This window comes from Peromyscus maniculatus, chromosome 4, assembly GCF_049852395.1.
Source record: "Peromyscus maniculatus bairdii isolate BWxNUB_F1_BW_parent chromosome 4, HU_Pman_BW_mat_3.1, whole genome shotgun sequence".
In the NCBI taxonomy this organism is placed as follows: domain Eukaryota; kingdom Metazoa; phylum Chordata; class Mammalia; order Rodentia; family Cricetidae; genus Peromyscus; species Peromyscus maniculatus.
In genome coordinates, this window is record NC_134855.1 from 85269624 (window position 1) to 85292535 (window position 22912).

The window sequence follows — 22912 nt, forward strand, 5'->3', positions numbered from 1 at the left end:
TCTTTTAAGAATTATCTATTCATTAGCCCTTATTAATCACATTCACAGCCTCTTTTTATTGATTTTAATTTCATGGAATCCATTGTCAGTTTTTGGTATCATTTCCTTAACTACTGGGGTATAATGGCAACATCTGTGATTCCAGTATGAGAAGGTGGGGATTGGTAGAAACCTGGAGCTAACTGGCAATACAGTAAAAGCAATCAGTGAACTTGAAGCTAATTGAGAGACTCTTATCTAAAATAAATAAGATAAAAAACATAACTGAGGAAGACACCTGCCATTGACCTCTGATCTACACATAAACAAACACATGTATGAGCACCTGTACACACACACACACACACACACACACACACACACACACACACACACACACACACACACACACACAAATAAAAATACAGCACTTATAATCAGTGGAATTTTCTTCAGTCATAAAAAATAATAAGGTTCTTTTATTGTTCATCTTCAAAAAAAAGGGGAAAAGATTGAATATCATTATGTCAAGCAAAAACAGCCAGATTCAGAAGGACAAATATTGCATGGCTCTTCACATGCAGAAACTAGAAAGAAACTAGATTTAAACTTAAATGTGTGTACATATATATATAAATATATACATGAATATTATATGTACACATGAGTAGAAAGAGGGCTAAGAGAGGGGAGGGAGCTACCTGGGAGGATAGCAGAGTACCTGTGACATGAAGCAGAGTAAGAGACAATTTCAGGGAAGGGAGACACCAATAAGGAAGGAAGGAATTAGGGAAGGGAAAGAGAAGAGTAGTGGGGGTGATAAGAATCAGTACCATGCTTTATTTTTATGGAAAAGCCATAATGAAACTTATTACTTTGTATAATATCTAAAAATTAATTTAAAAAAAATCTCAAGATGCAAATGAGAGATTACATTGCTCACTGAAGGTATTGTACATTACTGCAACAGATACAACTGACAGCCAATAGAAGCTCTGTTAGGGAAATTTTATGTGCTTACTTTGCAAAACACGAAACATGCATCATACTGAGAAATGCCTTCAAAGCAATGAACTAGGATTTCACTAGTGAAATTCATCAGTGTGGCATATTTTAAATAATACTAGAAAGTTAAAATTTGTAAAAAGCTTACATTTGATAAAGCTACAGTAAGGGAAACTATACTTTGTTCCATAATCATCATGAATTATCTGAGCCATAAAAAGTCTGTTGCAAATGTGAATATCTCAATTTGGAATTTAGAGCATACAGTTATGATTATCTTTCTCTTTGAAGCCTGAGTTTACAAATCTAGATTAATACAATGTCAGTTTTTCCATTTCCTCATTAAAGGGGGAATTGATTTTAGAATTCAAATACAATGCAGAGATCAACAAGTTTTCCAGTTTTGAGACTCTGCTCTCTGAGTGGAAGTTTTTATGTCATGTTAAAACTTCCTACATTATCTTTAGATAAAAAAAAAAAATACTAAATACCACTAATTTCTAGACTGCCCCATACTTTACATTGCATCAAACTGTTCAGAAACACTATTTTAAATTAGAAAACAATTTATAGTATAGAAAGAAAAATTGAGGATCAAATAATAAGATCCTCATAATTTGATAGCTGCCCTGAGCTTGGCTGAGCGCCCTCTGGGGTTATCTTGGACATCTTGATCTTCTGGAGTAAGTACCTTCTTGTGAATCAGATCCCACATCAGAGGAGCTCTTACAGCACTGGTGCCCTCAATCTCAGGATCTGAATCCAGCAGGGAAGCCTGCCTCACCTTCTGCCTAATGCTTAGGTTAAATCTTTCCGTCATACTTATCCCAAGCAAAAATCTTTTGACAATGCGATCTTCTAAAGAATGGAAGGAGAGGGCGACAAGGCGACCACCAGTTTTCAGGAATTTCTGTGCTGTTTTCAGTCCTGTGTAGAGTTCATTGAGCTCATTGTTCACAAAGATGCGAAGAGCTTGGAAAGTCTTGGTAGCAATGTGGGTGGATCTTTGTAGCAAGTCCTTTCTTGCATAGACAGCTGAGGGAGGAAAGGCACCTAGAGAGATTTTGTAAGAATAAGAAGAAAAGTAGCATTAACATTTGCTATGTTAATGTCCTATTTACCCATATTTTAAAAACTAAATTTTCTGAGAAACTGTGACATTTCATTTATAATTCCCTCTTATTTTAATTTTTCTTTATGGTTTAAACCACATATAATCACTATCTTTTATAATTCAACAACAAATGTAATCAAAAAGAGAGAAAGAGAAGGAGTAGACAACATTTTGAAGATAATAATATAAAATTTTACAATTTTGCAAAAACCATTAACTCATAGTAATAAAAATGTAATGTGCTGCAAATAAAATAAAGAAAACCACTTCTAGGTGCATCATAACTGAACTGCCACAAGCTAAGACAGTAAGAAAAGTCATTAAAACAACAAAGAAAATAACAGATCCTCAATGGGTCAATGTACAGAGAATAAGAGACTGGGAGAGTTCAGCCCTAAATAGGACCTATATACCACACTCCTCTCCTTAAGGCACAAGGTTCTTCCAGAGGAGGAGGGGCAGGGAAGTGGTGGTGGTGGTGGTGGTGGTGGTCGTGGGTAGTGGTGGTAGATGACTTTAAGGGTACTGTTTTCCTAACTCAGCAGTGATTATGGCAGCATGCATAAGACCCATGCAAGCTCAGGTCAAACAAAATCCCAGCACAGAAGAAGCCAGGTGAGCATCAAGTCCTACCCCTTGTAGAGAAGCTATTGGCCTTTTAGAGCTGTTAGAAGAGGTAGAGTTGGGTTTAAGGATCTGATTCCCTAGTAGGTTGACCACAAGCCAGGGCAGGCCCCACTCCCAAGACTCCTTGGCCAATAGAAACTGGACTTCTGGGGGCAAAGGAGAAGAATGCTCAATGTTTGGTGGAAAAGGATGGGAAGACAGAGGAGATGGTCAAGAAATTCTCAAAGAATAAAAATACTGTTTTCAACACACACACACACATCATGAATGATAAGAGGGAAAGTGTGATAAGTTGGAAGTCTATTAAAACATAAAAACCTTTGCTTCAAACGGTACTAAAAATCCACAGGTAAGAAAAAAAATCAAATCACAAATCTAATGAGACTTGAAGAGAAAAGAAGCACACTAGAAAATGACAAAAGATACTGTCTCCATAATACTCTGCAGCATGCACATAAGAACAAGTTTGCTCTGTACAGTTCGAGGATTGGAGTGAGCAGAAGTGATGAATTTTATACAATCTTACATTAGGAAATACAATGTTAATATATCTTAGAAATGTCAATGATTTTATATGAGAATTCTACCTTTAAGAGAAGGTTATTAGTGAATATTCCCGAGAAATTATATTTCCATTCTAGATTTCTTATAATGAACATCTGAGAGAATGATTGGAATAAAAGTATTTTAGTATCTTAGATATGTTTTTTGCAAAAAAAAAAAAAGCAAATCATAAGAGGATATGCATGCTTAGATCAGATTTCATACTGTTTACACAGCATGGGTGCAACTAGTGCTGTATATTAATTTTCTCTGGGAACTACAGCAGAGAAGAGGGAAATAACATACCCAAACATGAAGAACCTGGGTATCTAAATAAACAATCATTATAATGAGCTCACTCTGTCCCTGTAAAACCTACAAGCTAGGAAAGGTTAGACTCTAGAAATTTATCCTCCAACCTGATGGGTCTCTCAGAAACAAGATGCCATTGTATAAACAGAAAAGGCAGGTCAATTTCTTTCAATCTGTTAACCGATTTCTCATATTTTTAAGAAAAATAGTTGATCACTAAGAATTGTGTTTTGCAGAATTCTAATGATCTAATCAAAATGCAGTGAGTCATTATTTGAGGCTCAGATTTGGAAGAAGCTTGAACAAGACTGGATTCCTAGCTACTTCCAACTTTACAGAATCCAACATCAATGTTCAAAAGAGAAATGTCATGTGAAATAGTTTCAAGACATGCATTTTTGTGTAAAATAATATAGCCAATGAACTAACAAATATTGCAGGGTGCTTTTAAATGCTTTAAATGTTTTCTTATCATTATACTTAAAAATTTGCAGGAATTAAGAGCATGGTTATACATGGTAATCACTTAACTTGATATTTAAAATCAGAATTTTCATTTCAAAGATATTCATTTGAGGATATAGTTTTAAACATACTACTGAATTATCCACAAATGACTTTATCTTATCTAAATTCATCAAATAGAGAAAAGCAAAGAGCAAAATGTGTTTGCAGGCTACTGCCAATGAATATGTTTTTGAAAACAAAAGAATGATTTATAACAAAATAATAGGAATAATCAACCGAGATCTAGAATAATCCTAGAAATATGAAAGGCATTTCGATTTCCCAGATAAATGACACCTTCCTATGCCTCATGATGGAAAAAGTTCATAATTTTGACAGTCAACTAGGTGTAAAACTATGAGGATCTCGACCAATTCTTGTATTCTGAAGAAATCTATTTTTATTTCAAAATAGTAACAAAGTAAAATTATGTTAATTTCCTATATAACACAATTTCAAGTTTATATAATCTATATTCACATTAGATATATCCACACTGTATAGAAACCTGCAGATGACAAATGGAGAACCCTGTATTCGACAAGCTTCTTCAGGAAGGTCCCATTTGACCTTTGCAATGCCATGTAGTCACAGAAAATGAACACAAAATCTTTCAATTATATTTAGTGTATTATCCATTAAGCTTTCATTCTGGGCCTTGGTGACTATTGTTTATGGAATTCTGATGTGGACTGTATTCAATGGATTTCCTAGAGGAGATTGTTAAATATGGTCCGGTGACTTTGCTGTACTATCTTTAGAGAACCAGAGGTGTTGGGCTTTGTGAAGCATTTTGGTGTTGTTCACAGTATCTGTCACACCTCCTCCTCTATTCTGGATACAGAAATTTCCAAGGCTTCTTTTCATTATTACCAGTGCTTTGTTTTTGTAGCTTACAGGAATGAAGAAAGGTAGATAATTCAGACCGTGTAAAATAAAACTAAAAGGGAATAAAAGGGGGGTTGGAAAAATGGCTCAGTCAATGAAGTGCTTGCTGTGGAGGAATAAGACCTGAGATCAGACACTGAGTTTCCAGTAAAAGCCTGGCACAGTAGTGCATGACTGTTGTCCTAGCAATTTGGAGCTAGAGACAATTGGAAGCCAGGGCCTCACAAGCCAGACAGCTTAGCCAAATCAATGTTCTTCAAGCCCACTGAGAGACCCTGTCTCAAAAAGCAAGAAGAAGAGCAACTGAGGAAGACACCTAACAAAAATCTCCAGATTCTACATATAAGCACATATGTACATGTACATACACATACACACACACACACACACACACAGAGGAATATAGGGTAGCCATAAGAGAACAAAGCAACAACTAGCAATAATACAAATTAAAAAAAGAAAAAAGAAAAAGCCCACCCAACATGAAGGATTAATCAAGGCTTTTTTTTTTTTTTTTAAATTGTTAAGCTGAGAAACAAGTAAACACCCTGTCATTATAAAAGCCCTCAAATGGGTTTCCTTGTTGTAGTCATTGGTTAGAGTGCTGGGACAGAGTTCCCATGGGTATCACAGATTAGGTAGAAACACTGACTTAAAAAAAAAGATTCAAAGCCGGGCGGTGGTGGCGCACGCCTTTAATCCCAGCACTCGGGAGGCAGAGGTAGGCGGATCTCTGTGAGTTCGAGGCCAGCCTGGGCTACCAAGTGAGCTCCAGGAAAGGTGCAAAGCTACGCAGAGAAACCCTGTCTCGAAAAACCAAAAAAAAAAAAAAAAAGATTCAAAACCACACCAGATTCAGATGCTGGGCTCTGGATTAAGCCATAAGGAAGGAAATATTAATGAAAGTGATACGTGGTCTCTGCCTTAAAGGAGCTCAGTTCTGCAACCCTTCACCTCTTTTTAATCTCCCACGGGCTTTTTATCAGAAATAGAATTCGTCTGTCTGCTTTTCCATTTCCTGAGTTTAATCATGGAGACTAGACCTAATTCATTCAATTATGGAACAGAGTAATAACTAAGACAGAAAATATGGTCTCAACCACAATTTGGTTGGTTTGGTTTTCTAAAGGCAGAAAATTCTCTCTTTTTTATTTATTTATTTTTTTTTTGATTTTATAATCCATTAACAGACTTGGCTGACATAGGACAATGTATATTAGTTTTATGTGGGAAAAAGTGTCCTTAACCCAGGTAGAACTCATCACAACAAACTCTTCACAATTACCCCTCTATTTACCCAACTCATTCATTTGTCTCTGATGTTCCTGACAACAAGGACAGTTTCCTGTTTACTCCAAAAACCCTAACCTTTGAGAGATAAGTCTGTAATTCTTAACTTTTGGCACATTATCAGTTACCTATAGGACTTCTGACAAAAATGGAACTGACTAGCTCTACTCTAGACCCAATGAGTCAGGTTCAGGGTTCATTACCTATGTGCCACTACTTTAAAAGAGCTTTTTTTTTTCCTCTTTTAGGTCAAGGAACAAACCTTTTCTTTTTTAAACTTAATTCTTTTTATACAATATATTTTAATCATGATTTTCCTCCCCCTAACATTTGATATTGGTCAACTACTTGTTGGCTTGGACCTACTCTGAGAAGTGTGGTTAATATACCCATTGACACTTCATTAGAGAAAACTGATTTTCTCTTTGCCAGTGGGTATCAATTGCCAATGTCTTTTGTGGATTCCATGTCTACTTGTCCATCTCATTGCTGGGACCCCACCAGGCTTGAACCTTTGTAGGTCTTACGTGTGCTTCCATAGTGCCTGTGAGTTCATGCCAGAAGATATTTGGCATGCAGCCAAGTGTTTATTCAATAAATGAATAATGAATAATGAATACATAATAAATGTGAAGAAAAAATGAATACAATTCTAGGACTATTAGGTTTTCTTTATATCATTCAGTTATAAACTGCTGTGGATATCACGCTATATAAATAAAATGCTGATTGGCCAGTAGCCAGGCAGGAAGTATAGGCGGGACAAGCAGAGAAGAGAATTCTGGAAAGTGGAAAGCTGAAGCAGAGAGACACTGCCAGCCACTGCCATGAAAAGCAAGATGTAAGGCACCTGTAAGCCACGAGCCACATGGCAACTTATAGACTAATAGATATGGGTTAATTTAAGATATAAGAACTAGATAGCTAGAAGCCTGAGCCATTAGGCCATACAGTTTGTAAATAACATAAGTCTCTGTGTTTACTTGGTTGGGTCTGAGCGGCTGCGGGACTGGCAGGTGAGAGAGATTTGTCCTGACCATGGGCCAGGCAGGACTGGAGAAAACTTCAGCTACAATAAACAGCATGACTTTGATATGAATGACTGACCAAATGAAAAACAAAACATTATTAGTCACAAAAAACATGACAACTATTAAAAACAAAATAATGATAGAGGTCCAGATCACTATGTCAAATGTGATTGTGGGCACGAAATTATGATGTTAATGGGGCAATTGAGCCCTCAAATTTGCTAGCAATTTCATTGTCTCAACACACATGATTGCAAGGATTTAATTATATTGCATAATGACTGGGCTTGTTCTTAATTCATTGAGCACCTGCAGATAATTTTCACTTCAGGAAATGCAAAATTACAGACCCTCACTGTATGATACTTGTATGTTAACAGTGTATGTGTTTGCAATGTTTACATAATTCTTTTGAAAAATAAAAATAAAATTAGAAATTTACATTTAAAAGTCATTAAGATCTTATGCAATTTAAACAGCATAAACATAGCCACTGTTTAAAATGTAAAAGCTAAAGGAAATGCTGTTGTACATGAAATAAATTGTCAATATTGTTACTTCAGGAATTCTTCCCAGAAATCAACCAAAAAGCACTCTTCCTTGTGTCTTGATACATATATATTCACACTTATATGAACTTACACACACACATATATATAAGTATATATAAGAGAGTGAGTTGCAAAATAGTTTATTACATGCTTTTTTTAAACTTATCTTACATTGCAAAATAACTTCAGCTGTATAAATATCTATGATTCATTTTGTTTGTTCACTTATCAAGTATTTATATCAATAAGCACATACCAGATAGTTCAGAATACAATTGTAAATAAGATAAAAGTGGCTTTACTCAGGCGAAGTTCATATCGCCACCATAACAGGAACATGTAAGATATTCCCTATTGTTATCACAGAGAACCTGTAATAAATATGTAAACTATATGCTTTAGGTTTCTATACAGCACAAAAGCTCTACAGAGCATAATGGCACTCAGAATCTGAGCAAAGCCTTTAGCCCTGTATGAGAACCTTGGATGTCCATAGAATTGGAACTGTTTAGGTCAAAGGGTATTTGTGCCATTTAAATTTGAATCAATACTTCTAAATTTACCCTCTAAGTAGATTGCACCAATTTACTTACATCAATAGTATATTATAGAGTCAATCTTCCCACATCCTTGCCAGTATGAGGAATGATCACTACTCAGCCCTAACTAGTCTAATAGTAGGCAAATGATAGTATACTGTTGTTTTAATTTGCATTCTTTGGCAATTAGTAGGTTTGGGCATCTTTTCAAACCTAATAGCCATTTGTTTCTGGCTGTAAATTGCTTGAATAAATCTTATGCTCATGTTCTTAATGTGATATTACTTTTTTCCTTTATTGATTTGGAAGGCTTGTTTATAAAATAATAATACTAACCCTTCTTCTCTCATATATAAATTATTTTTTTTAGACTATGACCTCAATTTTGTAGAATTTTACTATACAGAAGTCAAGTGTGGACTGAATCCCAACCCAGAAAATTCTATGAGGGGTGAATTTTGTGTGTGTTGGGAGGGGTGGCAGTATTTTATATGTGTATGCAGGTGTGAGTGAGTGCCTGTGCACGTTCATGAGAAAGCTAAAGGAGGGCACAGGATGTCTTCCCCTTTAGCTCTCTGTCTCACATGCCTCAAGACAATGTCTCAGAACCAGAAGCCCACTTCTGGGCTAGGCTGGCTTGACAGAGAATGTCCATGGCCTGCTGTCTCCACTCCACAATACTTGGGGGCTAGCCAGGCCTGACTTTTTATGTGGTTGCTGAGGATTCAGATTCAAGTTCTCAAGTTTGCAAAGCAAACACTCTCATCCACAGAATCATCTCATCATGCCCCACCCCCTCACCACTCCCCACTTTTCCCCATTTATTTATTCATTTTGAAGAAAGCTTACTCCTCTTCAACATTATCAGCTTTATTCTGGATGTATTTCTGGTTTTGTTTATATGCTTAAGTATTTGATTCACATGAACAATAACTTTTGTTATAGTATGAGGTTTAACACACTGCTATTTTATAAATGCTACATTTCTATTGATTTACCACATCATTCTGATGATATACTGCATTTCAAGTTACAGATAAAAGTATTCCAGCATTCTCAATTGTCTTACATTTATGCATTTCTCTATTTTTTACCAATACAAAACTATTTTTAAATACTGATTATTGCTTCCTTATGCTAAGTTTAATCACTTGGGGTAACCTACTGGTAACCTTAGTAGTTCATAATTAACCTTCTTTTCAAAGTTGTGTTGGACATTTCTCTTGCATTTATCATTCCAAATTAAATAAATAATTAAAGAAGTATATACAAAAACAGTAGTATAATTAGGACTGCAGTAACTTTCTAGGCTAATTTGAATAATAATAATTAACATTACCTAATATTAAACTAATCCATCTACAGAATACAGTATTTCTGTTAATATTTTACATGTTGTCACTACAGTTTAATAGCTGTGGTCATCTAGGTCATGGTCAAGCATCTCTAAGTAGACCATTTACACAAACACATCTTACGAGGGAAAAGTATAGGAATGGTCATGCTTCTAGAAAGACAGCATTGGATAACAGAAATGGTCCTAACTTCAGGAAAGCCTTTCTCTTTAGTGCTGTGGGTGTGAGGTAATAACCTTAGCCTCTGAGTTTGTCATCCAGTGATAAGATGTCACATTTATAACTCTGGAACATGGGATTATTGTGAATATGAAATATTAGAAGCATTCAAGGAGTATTTAGTGTACATTGAGGGGAAAGAAGTCCCTGGTGGGTAACATTTACACATTTACTTTTCTCTTATTCTCAGCTGTAAAACAGAGTGGGTATTAGACATTAAGGATTTGCCAAACACTTATTATAGTATAATAGGATAGGTTATCATCCAAAAGAAAGTACAAAATGTCTCTAATGCACAAATTAATGATACATCACCAAATTTGCAAAGTATTGCTTATATATATTTAAAAGATGAGGATGTAGAATTCTTATTACACTTGATGTTGACTATTTAATAACTGGTGCTATGAAGATGAACCTGAGCTTCATTAACATAAACCATCCAGATTATGTTTCAACCATCTGGTCAGGAGATTATTTTCCATAATTAACTTCTAGATTTCTCTTGCAATATAAATTATACAACTTGTATTCTGTTATTTTAAGAGTACAACATTTTTTATTTTTTAATTATATATTTTTTCTGTTTCTGTTTTTTTTTCTGTAGCTTTCATAGGATATCTTTTTACACAGGTATCTTCTTTCTTAAGCATAGTTCCACAACAATAAAATAGATTGTGAGTCATTTTAATCCACTCCTTTGTCTTCACAGTCTTGCTCTGCTGGTCCATTTATTTAGTCTGACTATTAGCTGATGTGCATCTAAAGTTACCAGTAGAAAATCTCTAGACTATAACAATTACAGTCCAGAATGTCACAAAAAAATATTCTGCAAAACCTAACATATGCATACACTTAACAATACACCAATCATTCATTTAGCCAATATTTAAAATCTTTTATCTTTTATAGGCTAAATACTGAGGATTAAAACACTTAAAAGTATGTCATCACTGACCTCAAGAAATTCAAACCCTTTACTAAGAATGAAAAGCCAATGTTATGCCGACTGCTACCAACACACTAACACAGAACAAAAAGAGAAGGAAGATTCCTGGTTGTCTACTTACATTTTCTAAAATGAAGTTTTCAGGAAAGTGACATAGTAAAATGTAACACCCTCAAATCCCAACCAAACAACAGAAAATTTCTGTCACATATGTATAGAAAATTCAGGATGCCCATTCCTCTGCAAAGCCACAATGACCATGGTAAAATCTTAAGTATAACTATTTAAAAGTTCTTTATTACTCAGTGTTCCTCAAGGGTTTGTGTGGTGTACATGTGTGTTCACATATATATGAGACTGTGTCTGTGTGTTTGTGTATGTATGTATGTATGCACGTGTGTGTGCACATGTGCGTAGTCATTAAGTGGAGGAGCTGACATTAAGTGTCTTCCTCAATAACTTTTCACTCTGTATATTAAGGAAGGGTCTCATCCTGAACACGAAGCTCACCAATTCAGGCTAGTCTAACTAGTCGTCTTGGCCCTGATTCTGTCTCTGCCTCCAGGATGCATACACCTGGCTTTTATGTGGATACTGGGGATCCAAACTCCAGTACTTGATTTGCATGGCAAACACTTAATCCACCAAGCCATCTCTCCAGCTGCTTTTATTTTCAAAAACTAATTACTCCATATCATTTATTTTATAGGTAATACACTTGGGAAACACTGAAAGCAGACTTTCTGTTAATCATGTTTATGTACTTTAATTATGTCAATAAATCCTTACTCAAATTATGAGAGGTAAAAAGCAGTCATCCTTATATTCGAAATAGAGCTAAACAACAACAAACAAAACAAAAAGCAAACAAACAAAAAACCAAGGGGTCAAATGTTGCCTCCAAAGTTTGCAGGTATTGTATGCAGATGAACTGCATGACTTTAAACACCACTAATCTACCTTGTTGGTAAAAAATAGTGCATCTAAAAACTCTAAAATAAAATGAAGATTTCTGAGCAGTTTATTGGACACTTGGAGAAGTTCAGATCAGTGCTGTTTGTTGTTGTTAAAATTCATCATAGCAGTTTGAATATAATTCATTGTGTTTAGGATCATCTTGGACTTAAATGTGCTCAAAATAAGGCAGCAATTTTAAGATGGTATGTTCAGCAAATCTCCTCATCTCCTCTTTCTTAGTTAGGAGGAAGGAAGCTGAAATGATAGCACCAGTTTCAGCATGGTTTATACAGGCTCTGATTCCATGTCAGGTGTTTTATGCAACAATCTCATTTTCTGGGGAAAAAAAAGTATAGAATCTTTACTCTACACCTGAATAGCTTGTTATTGAGAGATGTTTTAATGGACGTCAAATCTCTCTGCATCAAGTTCCAAGAGTCTGGCTTTCTCTCTGCATGTCCCCGGGGGAGATGTGCATTGTCAACCCTAAAGACTGTGCATCTGGTGAAAGCAGCAACCTTCCTGGTCTCATAACCTGGGAATGAAAATGAATCTCTTTGGCTTTTGTTCTTTTCATTCTATTGAAAATAACTTATTGTTAGCTCAGGTTATTAGACTGCACATTTGTCTCCCCTTTTCATCCACTTCCTTGATAGTGAGTTTATAAAAGCAACAGTTGGGACTGGTGCCATTATCTAGATGTTTGGGTAGGTGCAGATTACATGTATCTGATTAAGAATCAAAATGTACTCAGTTCACCTGTTAGCAAAGAAATACATTACAGTTGTTTTTATGTTTTAAATAGGATTGCTAAATATGCTCCAGTTAAGCAAAAATAGGGAGAAGTAAGTTTATATATGAAACAGAATAGTTTTTTTTTTTTCCTGGCAAAAATCTTGAAGAATTAAGCCCAGCTCCTTTTATTTTCTTTAAAGCTTCTTTAGAAATCTTGACAGAGAAGATAAAATGTTTTCCAAACACTTGTTGTTACACATTCATCATAGACACATGATTTTTTTTTTTTTGGTTCTTCGAGACAGGGTTTCTCTGTGTAGCTTTGCGCCTTTCCTGGAACTCACTCTGTAGCCCAGGCTGGCCTTGAACTCACAGAGATCCGCCTGCCTCTGCCTCCCGAGTGCTGGGATTAAAGGCGTGCGCTACCGCCGCCCGGCAATAAACACATGATTTTTATCAGTAAGAGGGTAGAATGCCTGGGTTTCTTCTCCAGCCCCTGCAAAACCCTTTCCTTTGACTAAGGATGCCTTTTCTTTCTTCTTGAAGTTTCTATCTACTTACCCTTAATACTCACCAAGATGTCATATATATATATATTTTTTAAACCACATATTTCAACTTAGTACTCTGCACTGTAGGTTTCAGCTCATACTAAGTTGTAAAAAGCCCAGGAACTAACTCTTATTTACCAATCGCAGGCACAAAGACAGGTTAGTGATAGGTGACAAAGAGGAAAACCCACTGGATAAGAGATATCTTACCAATCTGAGTCAGAGATAGTGATGCACAGGAAGTAGTACTCATCTCTTCCTAAGGCTCTTCATGTGTACAGGATTATGTGGAGATGTTTCCTGTCACCATCAAATTCTCAAATGGCCCGGTAAGACCGTTCATGTGTGCAAGGTTATGTGGAGATGACCAACCCTCAACTCCATCACATGCTGATGGTCCCAGAACCCCACATAAGGTTAATTCCTGGTGAAAGCAAACTATGTTGGCTCAACTTTTTGTTCCTAATTTATCATTTTCAATCATGTCATGTAAAAAGACTTCAGCATTCCCTTGGCACCTAATACCACCACTGCATGGGTTGCAAACTTCCTTCACATGTCACCAAAGAAGCTGGATACTTCATGAACTGTTAGGTTTTTGTTTTGTTTTGTTTTGTTTTTTTTCTAAGTTACAAAGCCATACTTAGTAACAGCAGTCTATATTACACATAATAATGTAACTCAACTTGTACATGAAAGCAGTCAGAGTACAGTAATAATTAAAAAAAAAACCACCATCTTTTCACTAGATAAATGATTTCACGTCCCATAGAGAAATTAACATTTTTAGTTTTAGGATACCCTAGTACTACTCACACTTTTTAAAATTTAATACATTCACATGCTCTAATGTATTGAGATTTTTAAGCTCGTGGATGAAATTAGCAACGTGCTGTGGCTGTCAACACGATGCATTGCAATCCTCCTGAGTCGTAGGGTTTAAAAATTAATTGAGCTCTTGCACCTGTTTGCCGGTATTCATCTGTTGAGTTTCCATCACATTTAATAAGTCTCTGTGACGCAACTCGTGTCCTTTCGCCTGGGATCCTTTAATACAGTGTTCAATTTTCACCAGTCTGAAATTCAAGTAATATTACAAATTTCAAACTGTTAATTAAAATCTGTGAAACAGAATGATTCTGGGTAAAATTGGCTTTAGTCAGTGAGGTTCTTTTTAAACTTCTTTAAAAGTCTCATCTAATCTCTAATTTCTACCAGGTTAATTCTGATGATAACATGATCTCACTATGAGGAGCTGAGGTCTGCAAATGGGAATAACACACAGGTCTTGTGGGCTGTTGTAAGGATTTGTGAGTTTATTTATAAAAATAATTTTAGTTCCTAGCATTTGCTCAATAAACATTAGTATTACTTATCATTATTATTTTCACCATTAAATTACTGTTTGGTCTTGGTCAGCTGGTATTGGAACATCTCTCCTTCCTGCTTAGTACAACTGACTAAGACTAGCTAAACATTATTCAATATGTGTGCGTATGTCTGTGCAAGTGTATGCCATGTGTGCAGGTGCCTATGGAGGCCAGAAGAATATGCTGGATCACCTGGAGCAGGAGTTAAAGGCAACTGTGATTTTTCCCCACATGGGTGCTGGGAACTGAACTTGGGTCTTCTGCAAGAGCAGTGAGCTGTCTCTCCAGCCCGAAGCTATATTTTCTTTTGAAGAAGTAAGATTTTTAGGTTTTCTTCCTACCTATCCTGCCACAGATTTCACTGTCCTCAAAGCTGAACTTCTTGTATAAGAAATCTGTTTATTCATGGAATGCTATTTGATAATCCAGTTTCAAAATCGTACAACATTAACAAATATGGTATGCAATAGTTTTAATTCAATAAATTTCAAATGTAAGAATAACAATGTATGATCACAGATATGAGGAACAATAGCCATGACATGTTAGCATAACATCAAAATTTGATTGTGGGTTTACCAATACCATTTTTTAATCTATATGGTAATAAAACAACCAAATACTTTATTTCTTGTTCAATGTTAGTATGTTAGTATAAAGAACACTTTTTTTTTAAAGACAGAGGAAGCACACAATATAGTGATAAAAAAAACTACCTTTTTAGGAAAAAAATATGTTCTTATTAAAGTTTGATGGCAACACTTACTTCTTGATAAATATCTTATTTATTTCTGAAAATTTCCCTTTTCCTTAAAACATTGCTAATAAAAGATGGTTTCAGAAATAAGTAAGGGCATATGCCATTAATGTAAATCACCTTATTTTCTAACTTCATCCTAATAAGCACTGTATTACTATAGCAACTCTTCTTGTTACTTAAAGTATCAATTGACATTTCAGCAGTAAATTTATTTCTGTGGAAAGATATGCTTTACATGTCCCACTGCAGGAAAAGATTATTTTTCTTTTTCCTAAAAGTCATGTCATCCCTACGGGAAGAAAGGTTGAAATGAAGTGATCAACTTATCACAGATCATACTGCTTAGCAAAGTACAGGTTAGTAAAAGGCCACGCAGGAGTTCTGTGCAGTGCATTCGTTTGCTCTCTGACTTACCCTGGATTTGGATAGAAAGGGCAGGAAATGTGTATAAGTACACCTGGACCTTAACTCTCACAGAAAATGTTCTTAGATGCCATCTCATTGGCAGGTCATTTTTCATCCTCAAAAAACAGTAATTCAAACCTGAGAAGATTAATCACTCACTCAAGTTTACAGAGCAAATAAAGACAAAGAATAGATTTGAGGATGCCCCCCCCCTGCCTCTGTGTGTGTGTGTGTGTGTGTGTGTGTGTGTGTGTGTGTGTGTGTGTACATATGTCTGTATGAATGTGTATGGAGGCTAAAGATCATTCTCAATGTTGTTACCCAGGTGTCATCCACCTTGTTTGTTTGATTTTGGTTTTGGTTTGTTTTGAAACAAGGTCTCTCACTGGCCTACAGCTCACCAATTAGGCTAGACTGACTAGCAAGAGAGCCACCAGGATCTGCCTGCTTTTCTCTGTAATTTCGGCACAGGAATTACAATTGTATGCCAGCATCCTGGCATTTTCTTTTTACATCAGATCTAGGGCTCAATCTCATGTCCTCCATCTTGTGTGGCATTGTAATCTGATTGCCCACAGCCTGGTTTAAGGAGGTTTTTGTTACCTTTTCTTAAGCTTCTTGATCCCTTTGATGGTCTATGTCTCCTTACAAGATTCCCAGTTAACACCTAGGCATCTATAATCTCTCCCTGAATTCTTATTTTACTTTGGCTATAAATGTACACAAAATCTCATGGATTTATTTGTCCAACAAGCATACATTAAGCCCTGGCCTTGTGTCTAGTTTATGAGTCAGAATAAAGGTTACATAAAATTCTAGTCAGGTAATAAGCATATACATCTAATCTACATGAATCATAAGTACAAACAAAGCTTCATTGCCTTCATTTTTTCTATTCAAATAGTATCATGAATCACCTACCAACTTCTGACTGTGGATAGATCAACTGTCTAACTTGTGAACACATAGTTCTTTAGGTGTATTTTGAATATGGCAAAAGGTTTTAGAATAGAAATGAATACTTATATTGGTTTAAGCAAAATATAATTAGTATGATTATGTCTGCTTAACAAAAATAATGCCAACTTGTTATCATAGCTGCTATTCACTTCTAGTTTAAAATAAGAAATAGGTCCAGAGCTGTTTTAGTTTATGTAGGAAGCAAGATGGAGGACAAGGCCTTGAACTAAGTCTTTTCTTCCACAAGATTATCATTTAATTAGTGATCACCAGTTGTGGCCAAAGAAGAGAAAGGACACTAGAATTTGGAGTGCTCCAGGACAAAATGTTGATAACTAGCCTTGTGAAAATACTTGGACTTAAATTTCTCAAATAGAACCAGATCAACAATCTACCTTCTTTTTAAGACTAAGTAAAATTACATACATTCTGCAAAATTCTAGATACAGTCACTTCTTTTCTTTTTTTTTAAATTAATTAATTAATTGATTTTATTTTATGCGTACTGGTGTTTTGTCTCCATGTATGTCTGTGTGAGGCTGTCAGATCTTGGAGTTCCAGACAGTTGGGAGCTGCCATGTGGTTGCTGGGAATTGAACCCGGGTCCTCTGGATGAGCAGCCAGGGCTCTTAAGCACTGAGCCATCTCTCCAGCCCCTCACTTCTTTTCAAATTAAGTGTTTTTCCCCATAAAGAGTATGTTTATGTATGTTATTTGTCATTTTAAAGATTCTACGATCAATAAAATATTTTGTCTGAGAATTATTTTTCTTCAGCATTTTATTAGAAAGATAGAAATATATATAATTTTATCCTAAAAATGAACAAACCAAACCACTGAGAAGCAATGTGGTTTTTTTAGCTTGCCTGCATATGCTATTTCAACGTTGTTAGAGCATTTACATGCTTATGACTTATGAAATCGGGAATTCTTTTTTTTTTTAAATCATGTGATGTTATTTTAGAGTCAAGATTCCCTGATTTAATGTGCATTTGTTAATTTCATGCCTTAACATTGGAAAATGTCTCCCAAGGTTCAAACACCATGATATGACAATCCTATCTGTTGCCTCATGGTACCTAAGGCTACTGCACATATTCAATAAAATAAAATGTGGTACTACACATAGTATGCTAAGTTTTTCTACATTTAAAAATACTAAAGAGGGAAAGTTAATTTTTTTAAAACCATAGAAAACACTGATGCCATTTATATTGCCATTTCAACATATAATTAAGGCAAAACTATTTTATATTTGTACAGTATTAAAAATATGGAACTTATTTTACATTTATGGCACTGATTTTCTAATTTTTTATTTTTTGAAATTAAAATATAATTATATCAGTGCCCATTAGCCTTTCCTTCTTAAAGCCTTGTCTTGTACCCTTCTAGTTCTCCCAAATCCATGGCTTCTTTTTCTTTAATTTTTATCGAGTGTGTGTGTGTGTGTGTGTGTGTGTGTGTGTATGTGTGTATGTGTGAACATATAAATACATTCTTGTTTAGGAGTAGCCACATGTCAAATGCATGACCAATGTAACTATTGACACCTAATTGAACAATACAACTGTAGAAGACAACTTAAAAAAACAGATGCACCATATCTGTAGCATGAACTTTTGTTCACGCAGTACTACAGAGGCACATGGGCAAGCATCTTAGCTATTTCAAGTACTCCCAGAGGATAAGCCAGAATTAATCAGAAATGGACATGAGAGAAGGGGCAGGAAGACCACAGTTCTGGGTACAAGTGTGTTTAAGACCTGTGGGAAGATGACTATATGTCTGAAAGGCTGCAAGAATGTCAGTATGCCTGGAATACAAAGGCTACAGCCAGACAATGCCTTAGCAGAGGTGACCAACAGTCTACTTCTAAACTGACATTTAGTACATGACTTATAGTCATTTTTAATTCTTAAACTTTATGACTTTGCTTCTTCATTTATAAGCACATTAGAATAAAAGTTATGCTTAAATGTGAATTATTACTTATAAATTATTTTTGGAGGTAATACTATATATACTGTTGACAATACTTACTATATGTATGTTAAATATATTAAAACACATGGATATTTTTTCTAAATATGTATATCAACAGTCAAGTTCCAGAGGTAATTTGGGGAATTATAACATGATTATAAATGACATTTTATGATTTATAAAATACATAACAGTGGTGATAAGGAGAGTTCCAACTCACAGCCTGGCTTGTGCCTTTGGGAGCCTCCATGATAGTCCCAGTGCCAGCAAAAGGCATAGGCTTGCCAGGCAGTGGTGGCTCATGCCTTTAATCCCAGCACTGGGGAGGCAGAGGCAGGCGGATCTCTGTGAGTTTGAGGCCAGCCTGGTCTACAGAATGAGTTCCAGGACAGCTAAGGCTACACAGATAAACTCTGTCTTAAAAAACAACAAAAATAACAAAACAACAACAACAAAAGGGCATAAGCTCTAGGCTTACACATTACTACACATTGATCTGATGGATATTATGACTCCAGGGGTAGTTCCTGGTATTCCTTAGCCTCTTGGATTATAGTTTTTGAAAAGAAAAGGAAGTGATTTATATTTCCATAAAAACATGGGTTTTAAGATGTGTCAGGGACTGAATAGGCTATATATATCCCAGTGTTCTGGGATATATCTTGTGTGTGTGTGTGCGTGTGTGTGTGTGTGTGTGTGTGTGTGTGTGTGTGTGTGTATGTGTATGCAGGTTTAAAGACATTAATGTGAATTTATTAGAAGCAGAAAGGCACTTAAATATACCCTCTATACATTTAGCTTGACAAAAATACTTGTTTCTTGAATAGAATTGTTGCTTAGGAATGACACTGTTTGGAAGAGTATCTGTCTCCCATTATTTGCATCTACCCAGAACTTGTGATTGTGTCCTACCAAGGAAACAGGATCTTTGTAGATGTCAGAAAGTTAAATCAAGCACATACTGGATTCAGATGGGTCCTGAAACACAGATGAGTGGTTTCTAATAAAAGTAGGAAATTCAGAACAAAAACAGAGGCAGAGGGACAATGTCAAATGATTGTGGAGTCAGAGACAGAGACTTCTACAACACACAGAACACCTGGCATGTTCTGCTGGCAACCAGTAAGTCCTAGGAAAAGTTAAGGCAGAATCTTGGCCAGTGTACTGCTGCTATCTCCATTTCAGCTCAAGTCTTGAAACTGGAAAAACACATTTCTATTGTTTGAAGCCCCCCAGGCAGCGGAACTTTGTAATGACAGCTCTAGGAAGTGATGCAGGTATCCTCCTGTTGCCGTTTCCTGTTTCTTTCAAGAAGCAGCTCTCATAACACATTTTCATTTGTCAGTTTACAAACAAGCCCCGCCCCTTTTCTGTTCAAGAAATTGTTTTGAGGTAGTATTCTATTTTGTAGTTTTAACATAAAGTCTTGCTTCAATCAAAGAGCTCCATGTTCATAGCATTTACTACTGTCATTAGGGAACTGACGACGAAATATTACATAAAATTACTAAATATTTACTATGAAAGAAAAGACATACAGAGTAGGCTGTTTCTTTATGACATTGTTTCCCTGGCTGTACAGAAGGCTTTTAAGTTCATGTAATACAAATGATCAATTCTTGACATTATTTCTGAGCATAGTTGAATCGTTTTCAGAAAGTCAATTCTCAACCCTCTATCTTCAAATGTTTTCTCTCTAATTAACTCCAACCATTTTAAAGTCTCAAGTCTTACATTATGGTCTTTGATCCATATCAACTGAATTTTAAGAAAGATGAGAGGTGGATCTAGTCTCATTCTTCTTTATGTGGATATCATTTTCATAGCACTGTTTTTGGAAGATGCTATTTCTTCTCTAAAGAATGTTTTTGATATCTGTTATAAATCAGTTGGGCCATAGGTTTTGCGTATATTCTTGGATATTCTATCTTTCTTTTTCTTTTTTATTAAGGATTTTTTTATTCATTTTACGCACCAATCAAAGATCCCCTCTCCTATCTTATTTCATTAATTTTCATGTTCACTTTTGAGACATCACCATGCTGTTCCTTTTTTTTTTTTTTTTTTTTTTTTTTTTGGTTTTTCGAGACAGGGTTTCTCTGTGTAGCTTTGTGCCTTTCCTGGAGCTCACTTGGTAGCCCAGGCTGGCCTCGAACTCACAGAGATCCGCCTGGCTCTGCCTCCCGAGTGCTGGGATTAAAGGCGTGCGCCACCACCGCCCGGCATCATGCTGTTCTTATTATCACAGTTCTATAGTATAATTTGCAATCAGAAATTGTGGTAACTCCAGCATTATTCTTTTTGCTCAGAATTGTTTTGATTATCTGGGATATTTTGTGCTTCTATGTTAAGTTTGGAATTGATTTCTCAAGTTCAGTGAAAAATGTCACTGAAAATGTGGTTGGCATTGCACTCACTTTGTAGATCACTGTTATATGACTGTTCTTGATAATACATGAAAACACATCGACTCACTTGATGTAGGGTAACGATAAAAGACTAAATAAACTAGTGTTTATTCCACCCAAGTGTATCCTGATGAAATGAGTTTATTAGCATTAATTACAGGAGCCCTCAAAGGCAGCATTATTATCATAAACCCTAATAATGGTGACAACTCATGAAAACTACAAACCTGTAGCTATCTGTAGCTGAAGTTTTTCTCGTCCTGCCTGGCTCCTGTGGCTGCAAGGTCAGGACAAATCTCCCTCACCTGCTGGTCCCACAGCTGCTTGGACCCAAGTAAATACACAGAAGCTTATATTAATTAAAACTACTCAGCCATTAGCTCAGGTCTACCACTGACTAGCTCTTACACTTAAACTTAGCCCATTTCTGCTAATCTATATGTTGCCAGTATTCAGTGGCTTTCTTTATCTGTGTGCCATTACATGCTGCTCCCTGAACTGCAGGCTGGCATCTCCTGACTCAGCTTTCCCCTTCCCAGAATTCTCCTTGACTGTTTATCCCAGGTATACTTCCTGTCTGGCTACTGGCCAATCAGTGTTTTATTTATCAACCAATCAGAGCAAAACATATTCACAGCACACAAAACATCCCACAGCAGCTACCTGACTAACTGTAGTAAGCTCCATGTAGAATCTTTTCTATTCAATAGTTAGTCACTGCTTTTATAAATGGGAGAGGGACCTGGAAATCTTGTAACCCTTGAGCCTCCTAAGCCTGGTAAGTTTCATAGGGTTCCAGAATCTTGTGAGTTTTGTAGCACCCTGAGTCATATGACTTTCCATTCTTTTAGGAGGGAATGTTTCAACTTATAAGAATTAGCAACATAACATGACTTTTAGAAGCACAGTAGTTTTCACAATATTAATTTTGCCAGTCCATGGATGTAAGATGCCAGAGGTCAACTTTGGGTGCCATTCCTCAGGTGCTGTCCACTTGATTTTTTTTTTTTAAGAATTCATTTTGTACTTATATGTCTATTTGTGAGACTCAGCTAGGCTGGCTAATCAGGGTTCTACCTGACTCCACCTTCCCAGTACTGGGATAACACGTGTGCCATCATACTCATCATTTTTAAGTGAATTCTGGGATCAAATATGTCTTCATGCTATGCAGCAAGTACTTTACCAACTGTGAAAGTACTTTCTCCAATCCTATTTTATTTTATTTTTTGCAGTTATTATCAAAGTGCTCATTTTCTTCACTTCCTCCTCGGATGATCTGTTAACAGTATATAGGCAAGCTATTGGTTTATATGTTAATACTGAATATTGTCACTTTGTTAATCAGCTCAGAGTTTTCTGGTAGGATCTTCAAATTTTTTACATAAAAGATCATATCATCTTTAATAAGAATAATTTACTTCTTCCTTTCCTATTTTTATGCCTTTAATTTATTTCTTTTGTATTACCACTAGTTAACATTTCAGTGACAACACTGGATGAGTGGAGAAAGAAGATATCCTTGTCTTATTCTTCATTGTAGTGAAAACGTTCACAAGTTTTCTCCATTGAGTAAATGCTGACTATAGATGTGGTATATATACTCTTACTATATTGAGCAATGTTTCTTCTATTATTATTTTCTTCAGGGCTTTTATCAATAGGGGATGTTAGTTTTTATCAAAGACCTTTCTGCATCTATTGAGATATTTATGTGATTTCAGTCATTGAGTGTACTCATAAGATGCATTATATTTATTGATTTGTGTTGTTGAGCAATCCTTACATCCTTGAAATAAAGCGCATTTGGTCCTGGTAAGAATTGACTTTCTGAAAAAGACTCAACCATGCTCAGAAATAGTGTCAAGAAT

At 35.7% G+C, this 22912-nt stretch overlaps 1 protein-coding gene across 5 annotated transcripts in view; it reads right to left on the reverse strand.

Moving 5' to 3' along the window:
• Positions 1-410: 410 nt before the first annotated feature.
• The window catches only part of Mettl15 (methyltransferase 15, mitochondrial 12S rRNA N4-cytidine), a 170457-nt gene continuing 147955 nt past the window's right edge, over positions 411-22912 (reverse strand). For 4 of the 5 annotated variants that reach the window (XR_013050632.1, XM_015999240.3, XM_015999237.3 and 1 more), the window contains one exon: positions 411-2037. Coding sequence is in view for 4 of the 5 variants with exons in the window: in XM_015999240.3 (XP_015854726.1) it covers positions 1595-2037 (443 nt within the window). In the remaining variant the exon portion in view is untranslated. Of the gene's footprint in view, positions 2038-14093; positions 14229-22912 lie in introns of those variants that run through there. The other variant, XM_076570245.1, reaches the window with a different exon arrangement.